At 42.0% G+C, this 20,844-nt stretch overlaps 1 protein-coding gene across 1 annotated transcript in view; it reads left to right on the top strand.

Annotated features, from left to right (window-relative positions):
- LOC117529226 (ephrin type-A receptor 5) overlaps positions 1-18,666 on the top strand; it is a 161,064-nt gene extending 142,398 nt beyond the window's left edge. Inside the window, exons 17-19 of the mRNA XM_034191956.1 lie at positions 1,038-1,231; positions 16,343-16,507; positions 17,720-18,666. Of these exons, the coding sequence (XP_034047847.1) occupies positions 1,038-1,231; positions 16,343-16,507; positions 17,720-17,831 (471 nt within the window). The 3' untranslated portion in view covers positions 17,832-18,666. The remainder of the gene's footprint in view (positions 1-1,037; positions 1,232-16,342; positions 16,508-17,719) is intronic.
- Positions 18,667-20,844: the final 2,178 nt, after the last annotated feature.

Genomic DNA, 20,844 nt, shown 5'->3' with positions numbered 1-20,844 from the left:
AAACTTAGTCGACTACAGTTAGTCGTCCAACATTATCCGTCTTATCGTTGTTTCACATCGACTGCTAAACTTGTAGATTAGCCATCTTATGTTAGTCAACGATTTTCACGGACATAGTGGCCTCGTGAGCGGCGCTGGCAAGAAACGTTTCCAATGCGTGAGAGTTTTGTTTACTTCCGGGTTGGTCATTGTCATGAACTATCCAGCCTTTGTTTCATTAACTGGCTTTAGTAATATTTACAGACACATACGAACTGCTGAACAACATGCTTAGCTCTGAACAATTCTTCTTCTACACTTCCATCAAGCCTTTTTGTGCACACAACACTGCTCAGCATAACAGTGACACCCAGTGGCTAATGTGAGAACTGTCACAAACATATCATGACAGCCGCCTGCTACAACCATGGCCAAAAGCAGAGGAAACTCTCCTTTTGAAAGAATACAAGTGACGTAGGTGTGATCTTGAGTGTTCCATTAAGTGCTGGTACATGAGAGCGGCCATTTCTGAGGTAAGACACTGAAGTTTTATCGACTAAAATAAGATTAGCCTCCTCTGTACCGGGCTAAAAACTTCACTTGGGTAACGCAAAACTTTAGCCAACTACACACTTTGGGCAACGACTAACGTCAAAACAAAATAGGGGAGGTGTTGGGCTTGAGACCAGAAGATCCTGGGTTCAAATCCACGCCTGACTGGAAAATCACTAAGGGCCCTTGGGCAAGGTCTTTAATCTCCTATTGCTCCCAGTGTGTAGTGAGCACCTTGTATGGCAGCACCCTGACATCGGGGTGAATGTGAGGCATAAATTGTAAAGCGCTTTGAGCGTCTGATGCAGATGGAAAAGCACTATATAAATGCAGTCCATTTAAAAGATTAGTCGATTAAATGAGTTTAGTTAACTAAACAAGATTAGACCTTTTATGAAACCGGGACCGGTGATACTCCAACATGAACGACAACTTTAAGGGCTTGCTTGTGGTTCTTGATGATTCTAGTCTCTCTCTCTCTCTCTCTCGTTTTTTTCTGGGTGCAGGTAATAAAGGCGGTGGAGGAGAGCTACAGGTTACCGGGTCCTATGGACTGCCCTGAGGCTCTATACCATCTAATGATGGACTGTTGGGAGCGAGAACGCAGCAGACGCCCCAAGTTTGATGAGATTGTCTGCCTCCTCGACAAACTCATCCGCAACCCCAGCTCATTAAAAAAACTGGTCAACTCCTCACACAGGTGGGAACTTGCACTGCAGAACAAGCATGCATTTTGAATTTGAAACAGTTTCTGTGAGATGTCACAGGTATCAGCTTGGATGATGCGTGGAGATGAATATTTATGCCTGAAGAACTGGTTCATTCAGAATGTGAGTGCAGGTATTGCTTATGGTCGGATTTATGCTGTCAATAGATATTAACTTTGATTTGTCTTTAATTTTACTTTGTTTTCTTAAGGTGTCACACTTTCTTTTTGTTTTTTGAAACTAGTATCCACCACAGTCACAATCGGAAGGTATTTGTCATTATTGCACAGAATCTGAGGTGTGTCACATCAGACGTCAACAACTTCAATCTAATGAGCTCTGAACTTTTTCCAGCAAAGACAAGCAGAGAAGTAAATGAAAGTAGCTCAATTTTCCCAAACACATTACTGCGAATTGTCATCAGTGGGGCGTCCTCAACATTTGGACACCCAATTAGTATTTTCTCACTTTGCGTATTCATTACATTTGTGTATAATGGCATGAAATGAGTCGAAGTGCGCCAAAGCAGATATTTAGCTGCCACCACCATCACTGCCTCATTGTCTTTGCAGAAATAATGGGAGATCAGTTTTTGTCTGTTTTATTTTCTTTTTTCTCGCTGTTTTATGCTCACATAAGCTCATAGTTAATAAATTAATAAGGTATCAATCTGCCCAAACAATATCTGATGGGTCGTCAAATGATCAGAACCAAGCCCATCCCTAACAAAATCACACTACATGGTCATAGTATTCCAACTAATTTGCCTAAGTAACTGCTTATTTGACACCAAGTCATTCCAGTGACAGACCTCTGGACGCACCAAGTACCGAAGGCATTGATCTTAAGTAACTGACTAGAATCTAGGGGCTTATCTTGATCATATATGGCGCAGGGTTTATAGTCCATATTACAAGTCCATTTAGGGGGTGTCTAACTCTAAATTGCATAATCTGACACCAAAATAAGGCACAGGGGGACAAAGGGGTTGAATTTATTTTTTATTAGTCATGGACATGCTTTGAGTGTCAAGTCAAATCTCGGCGCATGCACTGCTGCCACACTTCGTTGCATTCACAACACCACAGAACTGCGTTGGGTCGCGGATGGCAACCACCCAGCAAAATAACTGGTCCACAATCTGACCACAGTGACCTTCTCCATCCACTAGGGTCTTCAACACTCAAGCACCTGCATGCTGGATCATGCACAGAGAAACTTGACACATAGCCAAAATGTCAAAGCTGATGCTCCCTCATAGCGATCCTCCTCATCTTAGTCTCCCATAGTAAGTGCTCCTTTGATACAAAGACATTCCAGCGGTGCCCAAGGAGGATCCTCTGAAGAGACCTAGTACTAATGACATGTAGTCGTTGCCTTAGGCTCTGGTTAGCATCCAGTTATTGCATCCATAGTGCAAGACATGCAGCACCAGGACTTTAAAGACTTGGACCTTCATTTTCCTGAAAAGATAAATGCATCTCTAAAAACCTGTCTAATGAACTCGTAACTAGCTCTTCCCAGGTGTTTCTCGATGTCAAAGGCCTTTGGATGTCACATACAATAAACCAGCTACATGGTCATCTCTCAACCCTTCTAAGAACATGCTGTACTCTTTAGAAAGCAGACAAAAGTTATTCGAGCGAGTTAACAGATCAGCATCAATGCATCAAAGTGTGCAAGCAGTGATCTGCCACTAAAGCTCCCTGAGGTGATGTTTTATATTTTTCCCTTTGTGGTTACTTATATTTCATTTAATGGTTGTTTTCATTTGAGTTTTGCTGTGTGTGAAAATGGAGCGTTGGTGCATCATGAACCTGCATCCCCACATTTTTGGTGGCCCATAGTGCATTTGCTTTCTGCTGCCACATGGTAGCTGTTGGGTATTTTCTCCTCCAAACATTCTTAAAACCTTTAACAAGACAAACAGAGTCAAGAACACCAGTGAGACAGAATATCAATTGAAGCTCGCAAGGAGTGCAGACAGTCCGTACACGTAGTACCACTGTGAGCACTGAGGACTGCTGCATGCTCACTCTTTTTATTAGGAGAAGCCCTACCCACATTGTGAAACTTGTCCTAAGGGTGGGGGGAAACATCGCATGACAAGTTTCCTCCCGTAATACAAAACATCTCATGGCACGTATGCCAATGATTGCAGCTGCGTGGAGAAACAGTTTCGTTTCCTTTTGTTTAGTCTATCAGTGGCGGTCAGCACATCCTGTTCTTGCAGGCTTGTCTGGTTGCACTTATCATCTGTTCTGCATCTGCTGTTCCTGCTTGCACAGCACTTGCACAGCATAAGGTCATAAAATCACAACAGCCAAAATAACAGTGTCACAGATACCACACAGCAGGCCTGTACAATTAAATGAAGAAAGAGTAAGGTACAAATGTTTAACAGTGATAACGTATATACACTATACAAAATCTTTAACATTTCCCTCCTGATTATCGCCTGTTAAACATATAGTAGTCACCACCTAGCTTAGCACTTCTGTTTTGTGAGATTTTCACTAAGAGGTTCATCATGGTATGTTCTACAGGCTTACACCCCAGAGGTTATGTCATCGTCTTCATCATCATCGGTGTCTGGGTCATCGTACTTAGTTTGGTCAGGGAAAAGTTCAGGAACTCCTTGCTCCCAGTCATCATTGTGGCCATCTTCATCCTCGTCATCGTCCCCGGCTTCGGGTCCGAGGAGAGGGTATGCAGCTGAAGTGGGCATTCCTGGCCCTATTGCTGTTGTAATCATTCGATTAATAAGTCCACGTATACACGGAATACAACAACATCCACACAATGTCAGAACCGCAGCAAACACTGCTATAGACACTAATAGTGAAGAAATCAAAGACCTCCATTTTCCCATCCCTTCCAGCCACCAATCCCAGCCTTCGGTGTTTACTCCACTGTGCTCTTTCATCTTCCTGTTCAACGTCCTCAGACCGTCGATGGCTTGAGTGAGGCTGCCATCTGCAGCTGTGTTGTTGGGAATGAATGTGCAGCATTGTTCTCCGAACATGGCACAAACACCTCCTTTCTCTGCCAACAACATATCCAGAGCAATCCGGTTCTGGAAGGCCATAAGGGATGTGGCTGCTAACTGTGAATGGACAGCCTTAAATCCTCAGTCCAATTTCCTAATTTCTGTACATTGTAGTGGATGTAGTTTATTCTGTCCACGTTCTTATTAATTGAACACCACCAACAGATGGAGGATTCGAATCCAGCTGCTATCTGATCAGCCAGTTTATACTCATCAGGCACTCCTCTGGGGACTCCTATTGCATCAATATATGTTGGATCTCCCACTCCTTTCCAATCTCTTTTTACTCTATGCCAATTTTCAGGCACCACAGACTGTAGGTGCGACAGCAAGTCCTTAGCTAAAATGGGAATGGCCTTTACTGGGAGGAGTAGGGACACTAAGGCACAGTAGCCCGACACATTCAACTCAATCAACTTTTTTCTTATATAGCGCCAAATCACAACAAACAGTTGCCCCAAGGCGCTCCATATTGCAAGGCAAGGCCATACAATAACCATGAAAAACCCCAACGGTCAAAACGACCCCCTATGAGCAAGCACTTGGCCACCTTTTAACAGGAAGAAACCTCCAGCAGAACCAGGCTCAGGGAGGGGCAGTCTTCTGCTGAGACTGGTTGGGGCTGAGGGAAAGAACCAGGAAAAAGACATGCCGAGAAGGGGGGCAGAGATCGATCACTAATGATTAAATGCAGAGTGATGCATACGGAGCAAAAAAAAGAAAGAAACAGTGCATCATGGGAACCCCCCCACAGTCTACGTCTAAAGCAACATAACCAAGGGATGGTCCAGGGTCACCCGATCCAGCCCTAACTATAAGCCTTAGCGAAAAGGAAAGTTTTAAGCCTAATCTTAAAAGTAGAGAGGGTATCTGTCTCCCTGATCTGAATTGGGAGCTGGTTCCACAGGAGAGGAGCCTGAAAGCTGAAGGCTCTGCCCCCCATTCTTCTCTTACAAACCCTAGGAACTACAAGTAAGCCCGCAGTCTGAGAGCGAAGCGCTCTAATGGGGTAATATGGTACTACGAGGTCCCTAAGATAAGATGGGACCTGATTATTCAAAACCTTATAAGTAAGAAGAAGAATTTTAAATTCTATTCTAGAATTAACAGGAAGCCAATGAAGAGAGGCCAACACGGGTGAGATATGCTCTCTCCTGCTAGTCCCCGTCAGTACTCTAGCTGCAGCATTCTGAACCAACTGAAGGCTTTTTAGGGAACTTTTAGGACAACCTGATAATAATGAATTACAATAGTCCAGCCTAGAGGAAATAAATGCATGAATTAGTTTTTCAGCATCACTCTGAGACAAGACCTTTCTGATTTTAGAGATATTGCGTAAATGCAAAAGGCAGTCCTACATATTTGTTTAATATGCGCTTTGAATGACATATCCTGATCAAAAATAACTCCAAGATTTCTCACAGTATTACTAGAGATCAGGGAAATGCCATCCAGAGTAACGATCTGGTTAGACACCATGCTTCTAAGATTTGTGGGGCCAAGTACAATAACTTCAGTTTTATCTGAGTTTAAAAGCAGGAAATTAGAGGTCATCCATGTCTTTATGTCTGTAAGACAATCCTGCAGTTTAGCTAATTGGTGTGTATCCTCTGGCTTCATGGATAGATAAAGCTGGGTATCATCTGCGTAACAATGAAATTTAAGCAATAGCGTCTAATAATACTGCCCAAGGGAAGCATGTATAAAGTGAATAAAATTGGTCCTAGCACAGAACCTTGTGGAACTCCATAATTAACTTTAGTCTGTGAAGAAGATTCCCCATTTACATGAACAAACTGTAATCTATTAGACAAATATGATTCAAACCACCGCAGCGCAGTGCCTTTAATACCTATGACATGCTCTAATCTCTGTAATAAAATTTTATTTTAACAGTATCAAAAGCAGCACTGAGGTCCAACAGAACAAGCACAGAGATAAGTCCACTGTCCGAAGCCATAAGAACATCATTTGTAACCTTCACTAATGCTGTTTCTGTACTATGATGAATTCTAAAACCTGACTGAAACTCTTCAAATAGACCATTCCTCTGCAGGTGATCAGTTAGCTGTTTTACAACTACCCTCTCAAGAATCTTTGAGAGAAGAGGAAGGTTGGAGATTGGCCTATAATTAGCTAAGATAGCTGGGTCAAGTGATGGCTTTTTAAGTAATGGTTTAATTACTGCCACCTTAAAGGCCTGTGGTACATAACCAACTAACAAAGATAGATTGATCATATTTAAGATTGAAGCATTAAATAATGGTAGGACTTCCTTGAGCAGCCTGGCAGGAATGGGGTCTAATAAGCATGTTGATGGTTTGGATGAAGTAACTAATGAAAATAACTCAGACAGAACAATCGGAGAGAAAGAGTCTAACCAAATACCGGCATCACTGAAAGCAGCCAAAGATAACGATACATCTTTGGGATGGTTATGAGTAATTTTTTCTCTAATAGTCAAAATTTTGTTAGCAAAGAAAGTCATGAAGTCATCACTAGTTAAAGTTAATGGAATACTCAGCTCAATAGAGCTCTGACTCTTTGTCAGCCTGGCTACAGTGCTGAAAAGAAACCTGGGTTGTTCTTATTTTCTTCAATTAGTGATGAGTAGAAAGATGTCCTAGCTTCACGGAGGGCTTTCTTATAGAGCAACAAACTCTTTTTCCAGGCTAAGTGAAGATCTTCTAAATTAGTGAGACGCCATTTCCTCTCCAACTTACGGGTTATCTGCTTTAAGCTACGAGTTTGTGAGTTATACCACGGAGTCAGACACTTCTGATTTAAAGCTCTCTTTTTCAGAGGAGCTACAGCATCCAAAGTTGTCTTCAATGAGGATGTAAAACTATTGACGAGATACTCTAGCTCCCTTACAGAGTTTAGGTAGCTACTCTGCTCTGTGTTGGTATATGACATTAGAGAACATAAAGAAGGAATCATATCCTTAAACCTAGTTACAGCGCTTTCTGAAAGACTTCTAGTGTAATGAAACTTATTCCCCACTGCAGGTAGTCCATCAGGGTAAATGTAAATGTTATTAAAAAATGATCAGACAGAAGGGAGTTTTCAGGGAATACTGTTAAGTCTTCTATTTCCATACCATAAGTCAGAACAAGATCTAAAATATGATTAAAGTGGTGGGTGGACTCATTTACTTTTTGAGCAAAGCCGATAGAGTCTAATAATAGATTAAATGCAGTGTTGAGGCTGTCATTCTCAGCATCTGTGTGGATGTTAAAATCGCCCACTATAATTATCTTATCTGAGCTAAGCACTAAGTCAGACAAAAGGTCTGAAAATTCACAGAGAAACTCACAGTAACGACCAGGTGGACGATAGATAATAACAAATAAAACTGGTTTTTGGGACTTCCAATTTGGATGGACAAGACTAAGAGACAAGCTTTCAAATGAATTAAAGCTCTGTCTAGGTTTTTGATTAATTAATAAGCTGGAATGGAAGATTGCTGCTAATCCTCCGCCCCGGCCCGTGCTACAAGCATTCTGACAGTTAGTGTGACTCGGGGGTGTTGACTCATTTAAACTAACATATTCATCCTGCTGTAACCAAGTTTCTGTTAGGCATAATAAATCAATACGTTGATCAATTATTATATCATTTACCAACAGGGACTTAGAAGAAAGAGACCTAATGTTTAATAGACCACATTTAACTGTTTTAGTCTGTGGTGCAATTGAAGGTGCTATATTATTTTTTCTTTTTGAATTTTTATGCTTAAATAGATTTTTGCTAGTTATTGGTGGTCTGGGAGCAGGCACCGTCTCTACGGGGATGGGGTAATAAGGGGATGGCAGGGGGAGAGAAGCTGCAGAGAGGTGTATAAGACCACAGCTCTGCCTCCTGGTCCCAACGCTAGACAGTCACAGTTTGGAGGATCCAAAAAAATTGGCCAGATTTCTAGAATTGAGAGCTGCTCCCTCTAAAGTGGGATGGATTCCTAGGCAATCTATCAAAAAGCCTATTATCTCCACACCACCACCACACGTCACTTCTGCTTACTGGCTTAAAGGGCATGTTGGTTTGAACGGTGTTTTTGGACACAGCACAATCTTCCAGCAGGGATCATATCCCGCTTTGTAGGCGCACAGTGCAAATGTGTGGCAGACATGCACTGGGTTACTTATCGGGACTGCTAATGAATTTATTGTGAATGTCACTGTTTTGGTTCGGCCGCTGACTGTTAAATTTGATATGATATTTTTCCACTTAACTGCATCATCTGTCCACCCATAAGAATTTTGCGCCCAGTGGCCATTTGTTAGAAAGGTATTTCCCCACCAATGACTGGCTCGGGGAAAACCTGTAGTCATATAAAAATCATAATGCAGCCATTGTTCCGGGTCGCTAACCCAGCGATTGCATTACTAATTGTAATTTCATCTGTTCTGGTTGTGGTGTTCTCTACGTTCCCGTTGTCAATTCCCTTTTTCCACACATGCATTCCCCATATAGTGACCGTTATGGCTCCCAACGCTAACGCCCAGCAGCACAATGCTGTTTTCATCCATAATGGTGTATGGCGCCCCATAGTCAGGATCTCCCTAAAGCCAGTGTCCTAAGTTTCTGGTCAGTGGCTTGTAATTGCTTCTGCTGATTTTCGTGTCTGCTCTGGATCTTAACACCCGAGCCACACACTATTATCAGACTTGCTCACTTCCCGTACTCACACTGGGTTTACAGAGATCACTTTCTTACAATGTGTTAAATGTATCCACGTTTGTCTCTCTCCAATGTTTGAGGTCCTGTCCTTTTGCTTTTCCAGCATTTTTCTCATATAATCTGCCAAATTTGCTTCTTCTGGAACGTCCCAGATTTGCCCATAATGTGGGAGACGGTATGGCATACTGTCATACTGGTAATGTTTATGTACATCTTCACCAAATCTATACAGTGTGTCCATGGTCTGCCTGTTTCGTCCATAGTTTTCTTTAATCTGTTCTTGACCGTACCATTCATTCTTTCCACTAATCCGGCACTTTGTGGATGATAAGCACAGTGATGCTGTAGCGCTTCTCCTATATGTTGCACCACAGCGTTAACGAAGTGTGCTCCATTATCTGGATAGACGGTTTCTGGTATTCCAAATCGTGGAATGATATCCTTACACAACGCTTTCGCTACTGTAAGTGCATCTGCATGCTTGGTAGGGAACAATTCTACCCATTTTGAGAAGGCATCAATTATGACTAAACAAAATTCCTTTCCTTCATATTTATTTACTTGAAAGGGGTATTGTGGTGTTGGAAATTTGCCTCTCTGGGGCCTCAAGTGGCCTTGTGAGTTGTGTTTTGCACATGTCATGCATGCTCTGCAATACTGCTTTGCAAACGCATCAAACCCACAAAGACAATAAATAGGCTGTAATTGGGATATCATACCCCCTGATGAGACATGAGTAACGCCATGGCTCATAACCGCCGCCCATTTAAACGTTTTTTGGCAATATGGGTTTCTTTTGTGGTCACGTGTACAGATCATTCGCGAACGTAGCTCCTTTGTTTAACCACATTTGTTTTTATCTCTTAGGTGCCTACTGCTGCATCTCAGTGAGCAGTGTATGATCCAAATTCGTATCTAAAGTGGTCTCTTGTACAACGAAAAGAGAGGACACTGCAGCTGCTTTTGCAGTTCTGTCAGCGAAGTCATTTCCTTTCGAGACTACATCTGAACCTTTGGTGTGAGCCGCACATTTACATATAGCAATCCTCTGTGGTAATTGGACAGCTTTCAGTAAGGCTGTCAAAAGGGTGGCGTGAGTCACAGGTTTTCCTGATGATGTTAGCATACCACGCTCCTCAACAACCTTTGCAAACACATGTACTGTGCTGAAAGCATACTGGCTGTCTGTATAGATAGTTACAGATTTACCTTTAAACAAATGACAAGCGGCTGTCAACGCGACTAATTCCGCAGCCTGAGCTGAAAACGAAGAGGGTAGCGAAGAGGAGTCTAATACTTTTGAACTTGTGACAACAGCATACCCAGATTGTGTCTGTCCACAAGCATCTTTAGTGGACGAGCCATCCACATACACGACTGTACTGTGTGGGATGGGCGTATCTTGAAGATCTTGGCGAGCCTTCATACAGACTGTTGCCACGTCAAGGCAATTGTGCGGCTCACCGTCCTCAGGCAAAGGTATCAGTGTTGACGGATTCAATGTCGTGCACCTTTCTACTGTTAGATGTGGTTGTGACAACAGCAAAGACATACACGAAAGATGTCTAGCCGGAGACAAGAATGTCATGTTTGTTTGCAATAGAAGTGCTGAAACTGCATGTGGGACTTTCAATGTCAACTGATGGAACAGAACAACGTTACTACTACTTTGAATAGCTATGGAGGCTGCAATCACAGCTCGCACACATGGCGGCAAGGCACTTGCCACTGCATCCAATCTAGATGAGTAGTATGCCACTGGTCTTAATTTGGTGCCATGTGATTGTAATAAGACACTTGTCATGAAATTGTTTCTACAATCCACTGTCTGAATGAATGGCTTACTATAATCCGGTAGTGCCAAAACTGTAGATGACACTAATGTTTGTTTTACTTTCACAAAGGCTTCCTCAGCATCTTTGTTCCATTCCAACACGGTTGACATTGAAATATCATCTTTATACATCAAATCTGAAAGTGGACTAGTCAACTCTGCATAGCAAGGAATCCACGCTCTGCAATAGTTTGTCAGTCCAAGAAATGACATCATCTGCTTTTTGGTTTGTGGTTTTGGAGCATTTAAAAGTGCTTCTTTCCTATCAGACAGCATAGTGTGTCCTGTAGCTGATAGTTCATGCCCTAAATAGTCACTTTATCCCTACACAACTGCACTTTATTTTTGCTCACTTTATGGCCATTGTCAAATAGAAAACACAGCAGTGCTACTGTGTCAGTGATGCAGTTTTCACGTGTATCAGAAGCAATTAAGATGTCATCAACATACACTAACAATTGGCTGTCTGCAGGTGGAACAAAATTAGCTAAGCAGGCTGACATGACTTGGGAATAAATGGTTGGACGTCCTGCATAACCCTGTGGCAATCTGGTAAATGTATATCGTTGCCCTTTGAAGGTAAAGGCAAACCAAAATTGACTATCTGGATCTACCGGTACAGAGAAAAAGGCATTACTGATGTCTATTACAGAAAAACAGCTGGAATTTGGTCTTAATGAATTCAATAAAGTGTGCGGATCTGGAACACACGGTGCTCTTTTAACCACAGCAGCATTTACAGCTTGGAGGTCTTGAATCATTCTCCATCCCACTGAGGGTGGAGCCTTTTTAACCGGAAATATCGGTGTGTTACATGGAGAGTCTGGACATGGAATTACTACTCCTGCTTCTGTGCATTCTTAATTAGTCCTACATCTGAAGGACCTGTTGTCCACTGTCCTGAAGGTACTGAAGAAAGGAGTTAATCTTCTTCAGGACTCAACTGAAACACTCAGGACTGTGAAGTGGACACATCAATATGTATTCCTGCCTTCAGCAATATAGACACGTTAACTGGGACCTTGTACAATTTTGTTGATGGGCTAAACTCAGTGTGTGGCCCAACTCTGCCCCAATCAGTTACTGACAATGCCGTCATAGTCATCACTCCTAGATCTTGCCATTCCGCCAAATATGGCTTACAGAGTGACACATGTAATGGCATGCCTGTGAGTCTTAATTTCAATATATCTTCAGTGGCACCTGTCACGGTTATGACAGCTGTTGAGTTGCCGTCATGAATCAAATCTGTCATTTCCATCTTTACAGGTGAAATGCCATTCAATTTGTTTTCGTAGTCACCATCAGGACCTGGAGTGTCTTTGTGCCACATTGTGACATGCAGGTCAGGTGGTGACATCTTTTGTTCAGGTTGTTTCAGCAAGGCTATAGTTTGCAGGACGATATCTTTACCCCATCCTGCAGCATCTTCTTCAGAAATGTCAAATGTATAATAATAATGGAATATGGAGTCCTCACTGTCTTCTCTGACCATAGTGACGTCCCCTACACGTTTGACAACTAGTTTCCCTTGTTCTACAATTATGGACAATCCCAATGCTGTTATCCCATCTCGTCCCAGGAGATTTACGGGACACTGCGGCATATTCAGCAATGGCATTGTACACGTCATTCCGAATGGATCTTCCAGTGTTACTGGTTTGGTAATAGAGACGTCTGATGTCTGTCCATTTGCAGAACGAACCCTAAAGGTTTCGCTACTTAATTTATGAACAGGTATGTTGTCATTACATGTAGTTCTGCACGCACCTGTGTCACAAAGAAACACCACTGGTAGTCCATCCAATAACAAAGTCACTTCTGGTTTTGGTACTGGATTTCCCAGTAGTGCACATAAATCCATATCACACTCAGGATCACTCACTGGTGTGATATTGTGGATTATGGAATCTAGTCATTGTGGATACTGTGGTTGTGGAGGGTTGTTTCCTTGTGGGAAGCCTCCCATTGCTCCCTCTGCTGGTGGTGGTGGACACTGTCTTGCAATATGTCCTTCTCTGCCACAGTTCCAACATATCAGGGGACCACGTGGTGCCCCTCCTTGTCTATTCCGTTGTTGTGGTCGGAATGGCGGCTGACGTTGTTGTGGCTGTCCACCCTGTCTATTTTGCCATGGCTTTTGTGGTTGTTTCCACTGTTTCTGCTGCCTTAGATTGCCCTGTTGGTAATATATTTCATCATCTCCTTGTGCCACATACACTCCTTTAACACTGTCTCCCTTTTTCTTTTGTTTCAAAACCTCTCCTGCATGGCAGCAGTGAGTGTGTGTTTCTTCCAATGTGTCTGTCGGCAGCCCAATCCAATGTTTCTGTATCCAAGCTTTTATATCTTTGTTAGAGTGTTGGATCAGAGCATTCTTTAATTGTTGTTCATAAACCGGTGTTCCTGGCATTTCTTTTTCCTTGCCTTTTCCACCCTCCTCTTCTCTGCTCCTTTCTGTCTGCTCTGCGCCTCTTCTTCCCAAAATGCCACTAAGTCTGCTCCTACTTTCTGCTTCTTTTTCTCATCCCCTTTATGTTCTTTTTCCAGCTTCTCCTTCATCTTCTGAATACTGGTCAAGTTTAGTCGTCCGTCAAAGTCATGTTTATTAATCCAGGTCTCCAATTTTTTTGTTGTTTTTGGATTTTTTGCTTCCATAAATTTCCCATCGTCAGTTGATTTTCTTTCTTTTTAGACGTCTCTCCCCCCATTTTTATTATTCTTTGTTATAATTTGGACTTCAGACGGGGGCACACCTAGGGTGTTCTAAATCTGAAGTTTTCACTTTCTTTGGATGTGACCATTACTATTCCGTCGTGTGATTGATTCCTTTCACCTCCCCGTAGGAAGCGGAATCACTTGCCTCTGCTTCCACACACGGTTGTCACTCCCTTGTCCAAAGTATTACACTTCCACACTTTTATTCTCTAACCGGTATTTCCTTTTAAAACAGAGGAGTCCGTACCCTCCTTCGGAATTTAACTACGTGCGTTCCTCGCTACCGTAGAGGAGTCCGCCCTCCTCGCGGAGTTTAACTGTGTTTCATTAACAGACGATTCCACGCCATCGCTTACGGAGTTTAAATGTTTTATGTGATCTGATCACCACTCATTCAGTACTTTTACAAAGAAATTCTACTCACTGACTCGACTTCCTGTCTGTTTTCTTCGGGAAAATCTCGTCAACCAGACGATGCCAACGGCGGTCGACAATTGCAGACACGATCAATCGATCGGACCTTGGCCAAGGATTTACGTCTGGACTTGACGACCTCCGCCGGACACCTCCGGTGTTGTTGAGATCCCGGACGAGCCCCCAGTCAATGTTGGGTATTTTCTCCTCCAAACATTCTTAAAACCTTTAACAAGACAAACAGAGTCAAGAACACCAGTGAGACAGAATATCAATTGAAGTTCGCGAGGAGTGCAGACAGTCCGTACACGTAGTACCACTGTGAGCACTGAGGACTGCTGCATGCTCACTCTTTTTATTAGGAGAAGCCCTACCCACATTGTGAAACTTGTCCTAAGGGTGGGGGGAAACATCGCATGACAAGTTTCCTCCCGTAATACAAAACATCTCATGGCACGTATGCCAATGATTGCAGCTGCGTGGAGAAACAGTTTTGTTTCCTTTTGTTTAGTCTATCAGTGGTGGTCAGCACATCCTGTTCTTGCAGGCTTGTCTGGTTGCACTTATCATCTGTTCTGCATCTGCTGTTCCTGCTTGCACAGCACTTGCACAGCATAAGGTCATAAAATCACAACAGCCAAAATAACAGTGTCACAGATACCACACAGCAGGCCTGTACAATTAAATGAAGAAAGAGTAAGGTACAAATGTTTAACAGTGATAACTTATATACACTATACAAAATCTTTAACAGTAGCAGTGATCATGTATGACGCCGACCCACACTGTATTTTTACATGAACACACCTATGATGTGGGTGCTGGCTGTGAAAATGAAGACTGTTTGGAAGATAAGAGCCTAGGTCTCAGATCTAGACATTCAATACAGAAGCATCAGGACTCCAAAGACCCGAATCTTTGTTCACCTGCAAGGAAAAATTTTCTTTAATGAGCGTAATTTTTGAGCGTAACATTCTAAGCAGCCAAACTAAGTGGCTTGTTAAACATTGTCAAGACTGTATACACGTGGTTTTGCAAAAGGCATTTGCAAAACTAAAACTTCTGTTTAAGTGTGATTCATCGCAATGCAAATGCCTTTTTTTACAAATGGAAAAACAAATGACATATTTACAAATACACATTTATTTGTAAAAACCAATACACACGCTACAGTAACTTGTGTGTTTGTGTTGGTTATTTACAAATAAACCAACCAACCAAGTGATGAGGAGTCTTATTTTCCCATAATGCCTTTTGGCATCTGTGAGTTTTAGTGCTCAAACCTTCAAAATTAGTGCATTTTAAACTAAAAGAGATTTGAGATATTTTCAATTTGTAAAAATGACAGTGTTGATGTTACAATCAATAAAACGGCCGAAATTTTGGTTTTTAAGTTTGGTTTTTAAGTCACACCATAAGACAAACCTGCTTTGTCTTTTATGCCTTTTGCCACACATCTGGGGCACTCTATGTTGAATGTAAAAAACTTTTTTTTTTTCTCTTTGTAGCAGCCGGGCAGCCAGGCCCTTTCTGCCGGGGTCGGGTTGAGTTCAACACCTCACAGCTGCCTGACTGCTGCAATACATATAACAGACAGGAACTAACATGTGATTTTAGCGTTTACAAACCTTTTTGACCGTTCAACTTGACTTACTATGCCAGCAAAAAACATTAGCGGACTAAAAGTTAGCGAAACTAAATTTAGCAGAACCTAATTGGTCTGCTGATGGTTTTTGAAGTTATCTGAAATGCTAATCCACTAACAAAAAACTAAGCCTCACTAATTAGCAGTTAGCAGATTAGCAGAACTGTGCCCACCACTGTGCGTAGTCAGTCAGGGTGGGGAGTGATACATCAAATGTGAAATGGTTGAATATTTTGCCACATCAACGCTATAGTAAGATAAAAGTTCTGGTTCATAACCCTGCCTGCCACATCCAGAATTTGAAAGTATGGAGCCATCCTGTCTCGTATGAAGGGTTCAGCGTGCTGGCAGCTGCGGCGGTGGCGTAACAGTGTTGCATTTTTGATGGTATCATATCAATGTGCATCAAAATCTCTGAGAAATGTTTTCAGGACTGTTTTAAATCAGTGCCACAGAGTTCAGGCAGTTCTGAAGGCAAAAGGGTCCAACCCAGCCCGAGCAGGTTGTGCCTAATAAAGTGGCACATGAGTGTACTTTGATATGGTTTTGTGAATTGTGTTTGCTGTACACGTGTATAATTTAGGAGAAAATACTTAAAATTATCATTATTGGACTTGATGTAAAGAGTGGGTTTCATTTTCTGTTTGGTTATTATGATGCTGTTGTATGTTGATGTTGTTGCCTTTTGGGCTTCTGTTTCTGCTCCATGTTGACGTTCCCTTTGTGTTCTGCCTCTTTTCTCACCGTCCTTCTCTGTAAACCAGAGTTTCTAACTTGTTAGTGGAGCACACAAGCGTGGAGGGGGATGGAACCAATCGGATCCAAAGCGTTGGCGAGTGGCTGGACACCATAAAGATGGGTCGCTACACAGAGCTCTTCATGGAGGGGGGCTACTCTACATTGGATATGGTGGCTCAGATGACATCAGAGTAAGAGTGCCTCTATGCAAACACAAAAAGGTTTCATCAAAACTTTGAACTGATGCCTCAGGTTCTGAAATAATTTTATTTTGGACTAAAACCATGAATAATAGTAATTAGTAGTAGTTTAATCTTATTGTTCTTGTTCATGACTACCTACCTACCATACCTGGTTCTCAAGACCAGGCACCTATATTGCTCTACTCGACTCTTTTCTACTCTTCTATTTTACGCTTCCTTTTTAGATATTTAGATATACCTTAGTATACTAGCATAGTTCCACCTTAGAATTGGAATATAATATATAAGATATATCTACTGAATTTTCATGAGCTCTTGCATTGGCATTTATTAATTTTTATATAATTTCGTAGATAATCAGATGCATGTAGCATGCGCTTTATTATAATTAGAATTTTTTTCTCCTTAACATTTATTGGTTATTATTCACTGGAAGTTGATGCTTATTGGGTGATGGAGCTTAAACACAAAAATCCCTCGTCTCCAATCCAATTGGGGTGTGTTCCAGAGTTTAGGAGTGACAGTCTGAGATCAGTTTTCAGACCGGAGCGAGAAACAGTCAGCGGGTCCTGATCCGAGGACATCAGATCTTTTGGCCACATGAGGATGAAGAAACTCACTAACAATGGGAGGCGTCCACGCAGAAGGCTAATAATCAATGTCTTCACTTTGCTCTTCTGGAGTGCTCTTGACTCTTTGTCCAATAAACTGAAGGACCCGTCTGACTGCTCATTCTGTGTCTCATGACCTGTTATTTAACCACAGCAGGCAATGCCCGAGTGTGAAAGCTCGTCGACATTTGTGATTGCTTTGCCTTTGACAGTACAGTTGCCTGGCAACCTCCATCCCCCTCTGCTTTGACACTCAGGTCCATAAATATTTGGACATTGCCTTATCCCACTCTAAGGCCAACTTTAATCTTTCTCTTTGACTTTGATCTTAACTAATCAATAATTTTATTGACTGGGCATTAGGACTTAATGTTCATTAAGTATTTTGGACATTGCAGAAAGGAAGGAAGTGCGACTGTGTGTTTGTGAGAGACGGGGGAAGAGGTTGTGTGGGAGGAGGGGGGCATTGCCACTGTAACTCTTGCAAGGCAATGGCCAGTCAAAGGCGGGCACACATACACGCCCACAACTGACTTCTGTATTTTGTATTGTAATTATGTATAAGATACGGTGTCTGTGTGTTTTTCAGAGACTTGAGGCGGGTGGGAGTGACCTTGGCTGGACATCAGAAAAAAATCATCACAAACATTCAGGAGATGAGAGTCCTTATGAACAGCAGCAGCTCAGCTGTAAACATCTGATGGTTTTTTACAGGCAGACACACTCGCATACACGCAACAAAAGTACACACAGGATATTCAGACCTATGTGATGTCAAGTTTAGAAGGTTGGACCTAGAGCGGCTGAGCACTTTTTGCTGACAGTGAATCTAAACGTGGATGGATCTAAAGAAGAGGACCCACTCATTTGGGTTCTGGGGTGTGATATTTGGACTGGCCATCGGCAGAGACGCTCCACCACTCAAATGAATCTTCATGAGCAGCCGATGAAGGTGGGCTGAGCTGAACTCGCGTTAGGACTTTTGTAATTATTCCGTCTGTGAATTGTGAGGATTCTGCTGGATCCTCTGCACTGGATTCTCTACGATCAATACACTGATTAGAGATTGCACATCTGGCTCTGAGAGCAACCTGCACTTTTTGGCTGTGTCTCAAGTATGGGCGCAAACCAAACCTTTTTGTTTGGTCTCAGGTGGCCTCAGCCTAGCTCTGACTTTGTCAGTTTTCTCTGGAGGTACAGTTCCATCAGGAGTCGTTGAATTACTCGCCACATTCATGCAGGACCAAGAGAACAGTCTGTTTCCGTTCCTTCTTTACCATGTTGATGTTTTGGTGTTTGTTGCCCAGTCTCAGGCCAACGCTAATCGCATTAAATCAATTCTACAATTTACAGAAGATATCGTGCAGGGGGTCGTTGAGTTGCAAAGGGTCCCAAAAACAATCCAAGATCTGTAAGCACTTATACTGCAACATCTGTCAATCATTTATAGCAGCTCAGTGGGATAAAACTTTGGACTGCCAGTATGTAGACCTGGGTTTGATTCCCTGTCAGGCTACCTGTATGTGTCACGTCATGTGCTTCATCTCAGTCCACCCAGCTGGAAATGGGCTCTGGCCTTGGCTGGGGAAGAAACCTGTGATAGACTGGTACTCCAACCATTTTGCACTTGCAGGACCCAAGGATAAGCACCAACAGGCCTCAAGGTTTATACAGGATTTTGATGATGATCATCATCATTGTCTTCATCTTCATCAATAATTATTATTATTAAGAGGCAATGTGTGGCTACAGCACCTTAAATTGACAGGAAATAATGAAAGTATCATTTTGAAATGTTGAGACAAAAAAGGTTTAAAAGAACCCTTGCTTTTGGAATTTCTGGGTTTTCAGGTGGACCGATGGTCTGGATGGAATTGGACCCCATGGTGGTTCCAGAATGCGATAAATGCTCCCAGATCTGACCATGATTTAGCTTCTGTGGGTGGAGCCTGAGACTCAGTTTGTAGCTGGAAGTCAGATACAGAATCCTAAATCTTAAATATTTGAAATCCAGACCTCATTGAGAAATTTTTGAGCACTGGGGGGTGAGCGAAGCTTTTAAATGAACCTGGTTGGAGCATGAAGCACTGCAGTGGGTTGGAGTCATATTTTTGGACCGCATGTTTCTGTCACATTTAGTTCTTTTGGACTTGTATGTCCTGAAGAAATCTGAGTTTTTCATAAATTGTTCTGAAGACAGTGTTTCATGAAATGGAACAGGAAGTCACTGGGATCGAAGAACTTACTGGTGTAATTTTTAACCTGAAATGTGGTGCGTGGCCAAGCAGGCATTAAACATTCTCCTGAGATTACAACCCCTGGCAAAAATGATGGAATCACTGGCCTCTGAGGATGTTCATTCAGTTGTTTAATTTTGTAGAAAAAAAAGCAGATCAGACATGACACAAAACTAAAGTCATTTCAAATGGCAACTTTCTGGCTTTAAGAAACACTATAAGAAACACTGTATGGTCTTACATAAATGGCTATTTTGGGGGGTAATTTTCAGTTCAACTTTAAAAAATGGTACCAGTTTGTTCCCCATGTCATGATTCAGAATATATATAATTTTTAGGGCTACATATTATAGTTTGTGAGTTTATCGCACATGGTACAACACTGTATGGTCTTACATAAATGGCTATTTTGGGGATAATTTTCAGTTCAACTTTAAAAAAAGGATTCAGAATATACAACCCCTGGCAATAATTCTGGAATCACCGGCCTCGGAGGATGTTCATTCAATTGTTTAATTTTGTAGAAAAAAAGCAGATCACAGACATGACACAAAACTAAAGTCATTTCAAATGGCAACTTTCTGGCTTTAAGAAACACTATAAGAAATCAAGAAAACAAATTGTGGCAGTCAGTAACGGTTACTTTATTAGACCAAGCAGAGGGAAAAAAATATGGACTCACTCAATTCTGAGGAATAAATTATGGAATCACCCTGTAAATTTTCATCCCCAAAACTAACACCTGCATCAAATCAGATCTGCTCGTTAGTCTGCATCTAAAAAGGAGTGATCACACCTTGGAGAGCTGTTGCACCAAGTGGACTGACATGAATCATGGCTCCAACACAAGAGATGTCAATTGAAACAAAGGAGAGGATTATCAAACTCTTAAAAGAGGGTAAATCATCACGCAATGTTGCAAAAGATGTTGGTTGTTCACAGTCAGCTGTGTCTAAACTCTGGACCAAATACAAACAACATGGGAAGGTTGTTAAAGGCAAACATACTGGTAGACCAAGGAAGACATCAAAGCGTCAAGACAGAAAACTTAAAGCAATATGTCTCAAAAATCGAAAATGCACAACAAAACAAATGAGGAACGAATGGAAGAAACTGGAGTCAACGTCTGTGACCGAACTGTAAGAAACCGCCAAAAGGAAATGGGATTTACATACAGAAAAGCTAAACGAAAGCCATCATTAACACCTAAAGAGAAAAAAACAAGGTTACAATGGGCTAAGGAAAAGCAATCGTGGACTGTGGATGACTGGATGAAAGTCATATTCAGTGAGGAATCTCGAATCTGCATTGGGCAAGGTGATGATGCTGGAACTTTTGTTTGGTGCCGTTCCAATGAGATTTATAAAGATGACTGCCTGAAGAGAACATGTAAATTTCCATAGTCATTGATGATATGGGGCTGCATGTCAGGTAAAGGCACTGGGGAGATGGCTGTCATTACATCATCAATAAATGC

The sequence above is a fragment of the Thalassophryne amazonica genome, chromosome 17 (genome assembly GCF_902500255.1).
Source record: "Thalassophryne amazonica chromosome 17, fThaAma1.1, whole genome shotgun sequence".
Classification (NCBI taxonomy): Eukaryota; Metazoa; Chordata; class Actinopteri; order Batrachoidiformes; family Batrachoididae; genus Thalassophryne; species Thalassophryne amazonica.
The sequence above is the reverse complement of the archived record's forward strand: the minus strand, read 5'-3'. Positions and strand labels throughout refer to the sequence as shown.